The sequence below is a fragment of the Nyctereutes procyonoides genome, unplaced genomic scaffold (genome assembly GCF_905146905.1).
Source record: "Nyctereutes procyonoides isolate TBG_1078 unplaced genomic scaffold, NYPRO_anot_genome, whole genome shotgun sequence".
Classification (NCBI taxonomy): Eukaryota; Metazoa; Chordata; class Mammalia; order Carnivora; family Canidae; genus Nyctereutes; species Nyctereutes procyonoides.
The window spans coordinates 67,210,243-67,221,277 of NW_026575146.1; the positions used below are offsets into that span (position 1 = coordinate 67,210,243).

The window sequence follows — 11,035 nt, forward strand, 5'->3', positions numbered from 1 at the left end:
TCCTGCTCGCTGGGTTGAATAGGAATACAATCTGTGAGTATGCAGACAGGGGAAAAAAATGTTTTCTGAGGGAAAAGGAGCCAGCACCTTGGCCATGCGATTTAAGGCTGTCTGATCATTCTGCCCTCTCCCCCTCGACCTGCACCCCGTATTTTCGCTATAATCCCACAGAATTAGCTCTCAAATTCAGTCTCCCTGGAACTAAAGAGCAGCAGGACAGTGCTTATGAGGTGGTGGGCTCAGCGCTTATCTCTGAGTGGTGGGCTCACTTTCTGAGCGCTATCGCAGTATGCCATGTCCCTTTGGAAACCTAAACTTTGGGCACACACGAAACAACACGTCCCGGAAGCCGAGAAGCAGTGCCCCAGAAGTGGGGCGAGGGCGGATTAAGCAGTGAAGCAGCCTCGCCCCGCCCTCAGAGCCCAATTATGTCATTTCCCAAAGGCCCTTATGTGGGCCCCACAGGTTCCTTGCGCTGATTCCCGGAAGGGCGCCCCTTGAGGCCACAGGAGGAGCTGTGGGAACCATACTGCCCTGCAGGCTCCGCGGCAAGAGGCGGTAGCGCTGGGCCAATCACAGCACAGGGCTGGGATCTGGCCTCACGCGAGACTTACTGGCGCTGTCCTCGTGGAGGTTGTATTGGGTGCTCCTGGGTCAGCTCTCGAGGTCGCAGCTATAGGACTGTCGGCAAGCTTGAGAAAAAGTGTCCCCTTTGTGCCGACCCAGGGCTAAGGGTGGGTGGTGCAGGTCAGCGGAGCCCTTGAGACCTTTCCCAGCCTCCCACGGCCCCCGGTCCACGCACGAGGGGTGGGGGGTCCCGCGGAGGCTGCAGAGGCACAGATGAACCCGGCACAGGTAAGTGGGGGACCCCCCAGCACCTCTGTATGGAGGGTAGTGTTGCCCTGGGTCTCATCACTTTTCCTGGCTGTGCCGCCTTAATATGGAGGCGTTCCCACCTCAGTGCCATGTGGAGGAATGATCTAGGGGCCTGCACCAGGGGTGCACATGCAGGGAGTTGAGGCCGACCTGGTGTGCGGGTGGGAACAGACAGCACCGGGAAGGGAGGCGAGTCTGGAATTGCAGACTGCAGAACGGGCCTCTTTGAGGTCAGTGGGAGCCATGGAGGATTTGGAGGACAGGAGGAGTGTCTTAATAGGCTTCCTCTAGCAGCAGGGTGAGAGGAGGCAGGGATAGCAGCCCCCACATCGCACCCGGAATTCTGTTCCCCAGGTCACCTTCAGCCACCCTCCCAGCTGAAGCGTGTGTTACAGGTGTGCAAAACAACATCCAGCGCCTACTGTCTAGGTTCAGCTGCAGGCTCTACCCACCCCTCCCTGCACAGCCGTGGGAGAGTTGGCTTTCTTGGCTGCAAAATGGGCTAACTGCAGTATCTTCCTTCTGGGTCCTGGTGGCAGGTGTGGGAGGCAGTGTGAAAGGTAGCACAGCACATACAGGGAATATCCAGTAAATGCTGCTCATAGGCATTCATTTCTGTGATCTCTTGGGTCCAAGGAGGCCTGTGCCCTGGTCTTGTCCTTGTGGCAGTGTGAGTGAGAAAGACACGGGGCTTCTCAGGATCCCCCATCCCTTCACAGTCTGAATGAGCTGAGTTTCAGGAATGAGCTCATTTAACTGTAGACTTCAGGGGCCATTCTGGCTGTGCCCTTCCCAGGGCTATGACCTTGAGTAAGTTTCCTCAGTCCCTTTGTCTTCCATCTCTTGAGGGTCAGTGGGAATATTGACATTTTGTCCCTGTGGCTTGAGGGGATCAGAGAGGGCATGTGTGTGATGTGTGTCCTCCAAAGTCCAACACTGCCCAGGTAGTATCACTGTGGACAGTGTTTTCCAGGAGCAGATCCCTTTGTCCTGTGATGATCTTAGGGGCTTATCTCAGGGGAATCCTGCTCAGGCTGTATCCACCGGAGGACTAGGGGGAAGAGAGAGCCTAGGGCAGACTCACAGTGCCAGCAGTATTTTTGGAATTACTGCTTCTCTGCTGGGATGAAAAGGGTCCTCAGACATTGGGAGCCACGAAGGTCACTGGATTCATCTTTGTAGTTGCCATCTGTTTATGGCAAGTAAGCTGGCTTGCTACCTATGGTGGCAAAATTATTTTTCTGTTTAAGATACTTACTTTTATGTGAAAAGTAGATGCATTAAAGATTCAGTGGTAGCAGTATGCAGTACTGTGGTGTGCATTTAGATGTAAACACACAACAGACCCCAGGTTCTTCTCCAGCATGTGACTCTGTTTACTCCCATCAGAGCCCCCATCACTGTTAGGAGTTGTCATGTCACGTCCATCTGTTGTTCCTGTGGCTCCCCTCCCTTCATTCCAGCCATTCCAGTAGTCTGTCTTCAGCAAGGCCATCTCTGCTGGCTTTCTTTCTCAAATGGCCCCATCTCTCTAATCTTGTCACTTTTTTCTTGGCCTCAGAATTCTTAAGGCCATCTACATTGTCTTGTTTAGTTATTTAGGTCCTTGTTGGGGATCTTTCTCCAGCAGGGACTGTAATTCCTGTTTGCTGCTCTGTCCCCAGGCCTATAATGGGGGCAAAGCTGTAACAGGACCTTGATAGGTGGGAGAATGAGACTCCCCTCAGTGGGCTCTCATTACACTGCGATCAAACCCCCACCATGGCCTGCTACACCTGTACCTGCTCTGTGTCTACCCATGTGTCTTCCCTTCCTTTCTTCCCCATCTCAGAGCCCTGCAGCTTTGCCATCCTCCACTTGCTAAAATCTTGCTCACTTCCCAGCCTTTGCCCATGCAGTTCCCTTTGCCTAGGACAGTCTCCAGAACCCGGCAGGCATCCCTGTGTGTTCCTCTGGCCTCTGCTCAAATGCCACTTCTTTGTCTTTCTAGTTTTAGCTAAAATACCCCCTGAACCCACAGGCTTGGGATCTAGCATTTTTGTGCAGAGTTGAGTGCCAGGGTACTTGAGGAGCAAAGAGGAAAAATAATCATAACAAAACAATGATAAGAGCTGGATTTCACCAGGCCCTTGATTTGCTCTGAGGGACAGTTACTATGTTTCATTCAGTTCCCATCTCCTCAGAGTTAGGTTCTGTCATCCCTGCTTACAGAAGAGGAACTGGAGGCTTAGAGACATACAGTTACCTATCCAGGGTCACACAGCTCTTTAGTAGTTGAAACTCGCATATTGCCCATTAGCTTCCAGAGCCTGTATTCCCAACCACAGTGGGCTGGGGAAGCCTGATGGTGACACCTATTTTAAACTTTGTGAGGTGGGCAGGGCTTTCTCCTCCAGGTGAGCTTGGGAACAGGAGGGCAAGAGGAGCCAACCCAGGATAGGGAACCTTGTCACAGAAGCTGTGAGTACAGAGTTGTTTAAAGAGTCACAAGAGGACCTTGTGATTGCCACACACTCCCAACCGCCAGCTGAGATGTGTCTTGGGAAGGGGAGCACAGGTGGTCATTTGCTGGAAGTTCACCTTGCCCTCACCCAGGACACACATCACAGCCAGTCAGAGGCTGCTGCCTGTGTTCTTATGGCCACTGTGGCATTGTTCTCATGCACTTGGGTTCCCTGGTTCTTACGGTATTCATGAGTCAGGGATGCATGCTTCAGGACTCAGGAAGGGGAAGTTGACAGATAGTTCGCTGTGGAATCTCCTGGGGGGTCTGAGAAGGCTGGGGGACCTGAGAAGGCTGGGGGACCCACATGGGCATGGGGAGCTGGCCCAGGTGCTGCCACTCCCAGGATGAGTGGCACCCCCTTCAGTGGCTGTTGCGTGAGGTGGGTGAGGATGGCTCCAATCCTCTGCCCATGTCCATGGAAGTATGGCCAGGATGGCAGAAGTAGATTAACAGCAACAGTTGTTAGAAGTGCTTCACCTGCAATAATGGAGCAGTGTGGGGGTTACAATAGACCCAGGCCAGAAGGACCTAGGTTCAAATCCCACCTCTGCTGTGTAGACTAGGAACTCGCAGGGTGACTCACTAGAGCTCCCTGAGTCTCAGCTTGCTGACTGTGATGTGGAGCTGATGAGGCATTTATGCTCATGGCTATGGTAGGATCAATATAAATAACAAAACGTACAGAGCACCATCATAAGCCAGAGACTCTAGTGTTGGCTTTCTAAATGTTTTTTTCTTGAATTCTCAAATAACCTGATAAAGTGAGAAGATAATTATTTTACTGACAGGAGCTCAAGGCTCAGAGAAATAAAGTGGCTTCCCTAAGGTACACAGCAAGCAAGTGTTGGTTCAAGAGGTTGAATTCAAACGTGGGCATCTGTTCCAGAGCTGTGGACATTTATTCCCTTTACCACAACATGTGAAGCTCACAGCCCCCAGTGGGCACATTGGAAGGACCAGGGATGCTCAGCTTTAGCTGCTGCTGTTTTAACTGTTAGAATTATCATCACGATCATTTCCCTGTTCCTCTGGCATCCCAGACCACTTGCCATCTGCTCCCATGGTCCTCACAGGAATGTGGTTGTCTGTGTCCTTCTCTGTTGTGTGCACCATGGAGGGCTTCTCGGTCAGCCATGTCTGCCTCCCCCTTAGGGCCAGCTCATAGCTTGGCCCTCAGGAGGCCTCGGTGGAGGCCTCAGTGATTCAGGCCTGGGTCTCTCTGTGCCTTTACCAGAGACTGAGTTACAGGCTCTGATCCCACCCAATAGCCTTGAAGCACATAATATGACTGTGTTTGACTTTCCAGGCACCGGTGACCTTCAAGGATGTGCTTGTGACTTTCACCCAGGAGGAGTGGGAATTATTAGACCTGCCCCAGAGGACACTGTACTGGAAGGTGATGACAGAGACCTGCAGGCTTCTTGTCTCACTGGGTAAGTCTTCTCCTTGCCTCCATGTGGGGACATGGCAGCCTCCTTCTTGGTTTCTTCCTCTCATTTGAGATATGGCTGATGGAGAAGGCCTTCAGAGCAGACTGCCATCCTTCCCACAGTCCTTCCTGCCATTTTCTGGGCTTACCTCCTCCAGCCTGCTCTCCCTTTGTCTCCACCAAGAATCACCAAGATGATTGCTCTTCCCTTTTTGATTTCTCAGATTTTTTTTTGTATATTCCTGATACTCATCTTTTACCTATTTTGTGTGCTACAGTTGTATTCTATTAGCTTTTTAGAAATTTTCTTTAAGCATCATAAAAGAAAAGAAATTCATATTTTATTTAGTCAGGTTAGTTTATCTTTTGTTTGATGATTACTGCTTTTCATATCTTGCTAGGAAATCTTTCCTTACACCAGGATGAAATTATATTCATTTTCTGTTGCTTACTAATCTGGAATTAACTTGTGTATGATGTGCAGTAAAAATGCAGTAACTTTTTCCTGCATGTGGGAAACCAGTTTTTTTTAGCTCCGTTTATCATATAGTCCCTTCTTTTCCCATTAATCTGCTATGTCACCTCTGCTGTCTGTGATAGCTGTATGTGTTCAAGAGTCTGTGTCTGAGCACTGTTCTATCCTGCTGCCAGTTTTCCTTATATCTGTGCCAATACCACACTGTCTTGATGCCTGTACTTTCATCCTAACCCTAATCCTGGGAGGGCAAACCCTATCTCCTTATGATTCTTTTTTCCAGTGATATTCTTGGCCCTTAACTCTTGCCTATAAATTCTAGAATCAGCTTGTTGAGTTTCATGGGAAATCATGTTTTCTGGCATGATGATGAACTTATATATGGATTTGAGGAGAGTTAACAACTTTGTTATTAATTTCTCCCATTTGTACAGCTTTTCTTTAATATCTTGACATAAATATATCAGATTTCTCTACTAGCTTTTGTCTATGTTTTAATCACCTAGCTGTTCCTCACACACAGTAGATTTAATATGTACGCCCCCAGTCCTGCTCACTCTCAGCCATGTAGACACTGTCCTGGGAGCAGAAATGGCTATACTTACTCTTACTCTTCCAAACTCTGGAGTCTACACCCTGTCTGCATCTCCACCCACATCTCTGCCATCCCTTCTCTCATGCCCTGAAGTTCCCTCGGCATCCAAGATCTCTCTAGAATCTGTACCTTTGTATACTTTGCCTCCTTTGACTGCAGTGCCCTCTCACTTCCTGTATTTGGTAACTCTTGCTTCCTTGGGACTCATATCTCAAGACACCTCCCAGCTGTCTTTTTCTTTCAGTTGGGCTGGGTTAGATGCCCCATCCTGTGTCCCCTGTGACATCCTTTCTCAGAACAAACACAGCACATGGTGCAATCATTTCTCTCTGCTCTGGATAGGGAGGACAGGATTTCATTCTGGCCTCTACCCTAAATTCTCCCCAAAGTTGTCCCTTTAAAGATGTCAAGAATCCAAGAACCAGAAAAAACAAAAAGACACCTGAGTTTCAGAGATGTGAAAATCCAGCAGGTGTCAGGGGCCTTGTTTCTATCTTCCTTTCTCCACTGGCTTGGTAATTTTGCTCCTTCTTTGTTGGTATTGCTAATGGGCCTCTTTTGTGTATTGAATTCTCTTCAGATGACAAAGCAAAAGCCAATACCACAGAGCCTTCTGCTTCTCAACCAGCCTTGTTTGAGAGATGCTCACCCCACACGTTACTGACTGAGGAAGACTCCAGTGTTTCCACGTTGGGAGAAGCCAGGGAACAAGAAGGACCATCAGAAAAACAGGGAGGGCACATAAGGACAGGGACAGACCCCTATAAGGAATCCCTCCCTAGAAAGGTTAACCCTGAATGTGATGATTTGGGAACAAGTAAAAATCTTCCCACAAAGGATTTATGGGAGCAAGACTCTCCAGGAGATGCTCTCCATGAGTGTGAACCACATAGATCAAGAAGAGACCCCTTGATTCATGGAGGGAAGAACCCCTACAAATGCAAGGAATGTGGGAAAGAGTTTATCAAGAATCACTTCCTCCTTCAACATCAGTGGATTCACACTAGAGTAAAATCCTATAAATGCAAAAAGTGTGGGAAGGTCTTTCTCAGGAAGGCAGATCTCACTGGACACTACAGCATTCACATTAAGAAGAAGCTCTATGAGTGCATTGAGTGTGAGAAGGCCTTCAGCCGCAGGTCACACCTCACAGAACACCAGCGGATTCACACTGGGGAGAAACCCTATGAGTGCAACGAATGCAGGAAGGCCTTCAGCCGCAGGTCACACCTCACGGAGCACCAGCGGATTCACAGTGGAGAGAAGCCTTATGTGTGCAATGAATGTGGAAGGGGCTTTGCCCGCCACTCAGATTTTATTCGGCATAATAGAACCCACACTGGAGAAAAACCCTTTGAGTGCAAAGAGTGCGGGAAGGCCTTTTGTAACAGCTGCTCTGTAACTCGACACATGAGGTCTCATTCTGGGGAGAAGCTCTATGAGTGCAGTGAGTGTGGAAAGACCTACAGCTACAGCTCAACCCTCAATACTCATCAAAAGATTCACAGTGGAGTAAAATCCTACAAATGTAAGAGATGTGGGAAGGCCTTTCACCAGAAGGCAGCCCTCAGTCAGCATCAGAGAACTCATACTGAGTTCTTTTTAAAGTAACTACGGTGGCAAATTGTTCGACTAGAGGGAAAATGTTACTTGGCATCTGAGAGTTCATACCGAAGGCTTTCCTGCATGCTGTGTCCTCCTTCACGTGCACAGTTTGTACTGTGGCTGTGGCATTACCTTCACCTGTGCCTGAGCCCTGGCACTGCAGAGACTGGAGGCCAGTCTCCCAAAACAGAACTTGATTCTCTGCAGAGGGACCTTCTTTCCACACCCGTAAGTGCTTTGCTATCACATGGCCTGCAAAGAGACCTGGGCCTCAGTGTATCCCAAAGCAGAAGTGATGCGCTTTGCAGTGGATGAAGGGCCCTCTTCCCTCATGGTCCCTGTCTCCCATCTAACTTCCTGTGTTTATAGGACCCTGCTGTGCTCTTGCTGGTGTGAAGGGCAGGGGTCACAAGAACCCCAACCTTTATGCCCATTACCCTGCATGTGCCTTGTGTCATGGATACGTGGGTGACTGAGACATGGACCTTGCTCTTTAGAGGGGAGAAACGTGGTAGCACAGAGGTGTGGTATAGTAGCTCTGTTGCTATGATAATAATGTGCCGATGACCCTGTGTATCAGGGTCAAAACTTAGATGTGGAGGACAAATGTGCATTGGGAAGAGTGGTCCAGTGGCTAAGGGCTTGGACCCTGGGGACAATTGGTATTCCAGCACTTCTGAGCTATGCCCATCACCTCTGGGTGACCTTGGTCATGTCATTTCTCCACAGGCCTCTCTTGTAAAAATGGGAAGATTAATTTAAACTGTAAAGCATGGGCAGAGGAACAAACAGTACACAGAGGGTGATACCATGCAGATCCATGAGGTATTGAGGAGCCCCAGCCACATTTGAAAATGAAGAAGAACATTTCTGGCAAAGGGAACAGCATGTTCTAGGACCTTGAGGCAGGCAAGAGTTGGGCTTATTAGAGGAAACAGCTGAAGGTCAGTGTGTCTGGAGGAAATGAATAGTGAGCAGTGAGATGGACAGAATAGGCCCAGATGCACAGGGCTTTGTGGGTTTTATTCTGACTGTTGTGGGAGGCTGAGAAAGTGGTTGAGCAGGGCAGTGGCATGATCTTGTCTCTAAATTTCTCCTTGTTTGCTGAGTGGAGGGTGAATTAAAGAGGGAGTAATTTATGTGGGAAAGAGAGATGAGGCCACTGTGTGGTCCAGGAGGGCATTGTCACTGGACTGACCCATGATGGTGGTATGGGAATTGGTGGGGAGATGACTTGGGACATGTTAGGCAGAGCCAGAGGACATGTGCATAATTGGGATGATGGGTGAGCCCCAGGAAATGATTTCCCTCCTCAGTCCTCAGGAGAGAGCTTTTTGCATCCATGGGAATGTACCATGGCCTGCACTGTGTTCCAGGTTTTCAATCAGCACCTAGTGTGTTGAGTGAGCAAGTGGAGCTGAAGGCTCCCTTTCTTGAACAGAAAAAAAGCAGAACTCCCTCCCCCCTCAGTGGTTACATGGGTAGTCAATCTGCCATAGCTTTATTTCTCTGATGCTGAGGGGCCCTGGCCCTTGCCCCTGCTCCTTCCCAGATTGAATTTGGGCAGGAAGCCATGAAGGGCAGTAATGAGCCCTACGTCCCTGTGAGCACTGTTCTCACCTGTACTGCTTACTAGTGGCCGCAACAGGCCAGTTTAGGGACTTTTTGGGGTTCTTAGTTTCCTCCTCTGTAAACTGAGTGATCTAATATCCTGTGTGAGTTGCAGATTCATTATCTATGAAACAGGAATGTTGACTGATGCACCTCACAAGGCGTTTATGCAGGTCAAAAGGTAGTGTTGTACCTGGTATCAGCTTTGTGGATATTCTTAAATGTTAGCTGTTGTTAAAATTGTTTTCACTAATATGTTATATTTTCATGCCATCCTATTCCTTTCTTATCAGGAGATGTGCTGATGGGATTTGTTTGTAAAAATATACTGAAAGTCCTGATGACATCTTAGCTGATTTTTGGCCTTAAGAAGCTTGATCATAGAATCTGGTGACCCCTCAACATAAGGTCTTGGGTCCTCAGCAACCGAAGCCAGGACATTTTTGCCCCCTGGTTTCTTTCCCTCTTGGAGATAGAGTGGCTGAGGATGCCAGAAAATGTTGGTTTGCTTTGAATGGAAATTCAAAAGCTGCCCCTGAAATTTCTTGATGAAGATTAAGTATCTTATGAAGGGAGGTTTTAACCATCAAAAGGTACTGACTGCTAATTTAATTTATCTCCTACTTACCTAATGTAATATTATATATATTTGGGTATCAATATATCCTCCAATTTTGTGGCTTTCTTTGCCTCACTTGTTCTTTTTCTGGTCCTTTAAGAAATAACGACTGTGGCTGCTTGCCGGCTCACGGACCTATTGGCTGGCGGTACCGGGCGTGGCACGGGGCGCCCTGCTGCGATGGCATGATCTAGCAAAAAGATGGCTACCATTGATTACTTTATTTTTCTTTCTGTGGCAAGACTGTTATGGAGCCTGGATATTTCAGGAAATCCAGTATCAAATTGACTGCAGAAGAAAGAACCTAACAGACCAGTAACAATGGAAGAAATCGAGAAAGTTATCAAAAAGCTACAATTCCCCAAAACACTAGGCCCAGGTAGTGTTACAGGTTAAAAATACCTTCATGAAGAAGAAAGATCTTAAGCACCATGGTGGATTCAGAAGCTCATGAAAAGACACCGCCCATCCTAACATCTTCAAAACAAGATGTCACCTCATATTGCAAATGTTGGTGAAATGAAGCATTACTTGTGTAGCTGCTGTGCAGCTTTCAACAATGTAGCAATCACATATCCCATTCAGAAGGTGCTCTTTAGGTAGCAGCTGTATGGAATCAAAACCCGGGATGCAGTGCTTCAGTTGAGGAGGGATGGCTCTCGCAACTTGTACCACGGAATCCTTCCCCCACTGATGCAGAAGACAACTACACTGGCACTTATGTTTGGTCTGTACGAGGGCTTATGTTGCCTTCTCCGGAAGCATATCAGTACCCCTGAGTTTGCAACCTGTAGTGTGGTGGCAGTACTTGCAGGCACAACAGAAGCAATTTTCACTCCATTGGAAAGATTTCAGACATTGCTTCAAGACCATAAGCATCATGACAAATTTACAAACACTTACCAGGCTTTCAAGGCACTCAAATGCCATGGAATTAGTATTATCGAGGCTTGATACCTGTTCTTTTCTGTAATGGATTCAGCAATGTCCTTTTCTTTGGCCTTCGAGGTCCCATTATGGAGCATCTGCCTACCGCCAAAACTCACAGCGCCCATTTGGTCAGTAATTTTATCTGTGGAGGTCTGTCAGGTGCCATGTTGGGAATCTTATTTTTGCCAGTTAATGTTGTAAAAACTCACATGCAGTCTCAGATTGGTGGGGAATTTCAGTCTTTTCCCAAGGTTTTACAGAAAATCTGGCTAGAGCTGGACAGGAAGCTGACAGATCTTTTCAGAGGTGCTCATCTGAATTACCATCGATCCCTCATCTCTTGGGGCATAATCAATGCAACTTATGAGTTCTTGTTAAAGATTATATGA

General features: G+C 48.0%; 1 protein-coding gene and 1 pseudogene across 1 annotated transcript; both read left to right on the forward strand.

Moving 5' to 3' along the window:
- The first annotated feature begins 840 nt into the window (after positions 1–840).
- Positions 841–9,910, forward strand: LOC129500045 (zinc finger protein 599-like). Its single transcript, XM_055310186.1, has 5 exons — positions 841–855; positions 4,689–4,815; positions 6,462–7,488; positions 9,213–9,278; positions 9,817–9,910. Exons 1-5 carry the CDS (start codon positions 841–843, stop codon positions 9,908–9,910), a joined length of 1,329 nt encoding a protein of 442 aa, XP_055166161.1.
- Positions 9,911–10,147: 237 nt separating this feature from the next.
- LOC129500900 (mitochondrial nicotinamide adenine dinucleotide transporter SLC25A51-like) lies at positions 10,148–11,035 on the forward strand (annotated as a pseudogene).

What these genes read in the sequence shown, in the direction of transcription:
- LOC129500045 (XM_055310186.1), top strand. An exon ending in CATACTGAGTTCTTTTTAAA is followed by an intron (nt 7,489 to 9,212) that starts GTAACTACGGTG and finishes TGTGAGTTGCAG; the next exon opens with ATTCATTATCTATGAAACAG. An exon ending in GCGTTTATGCAGGTCAAAAG is followed by an intron (nt 9,279 to 9,816) that starts GTAGTGTTGTAC and finishes TGGTCCTTTAAG; the next exon opens with AAATAACGACTGTGGCTGCT.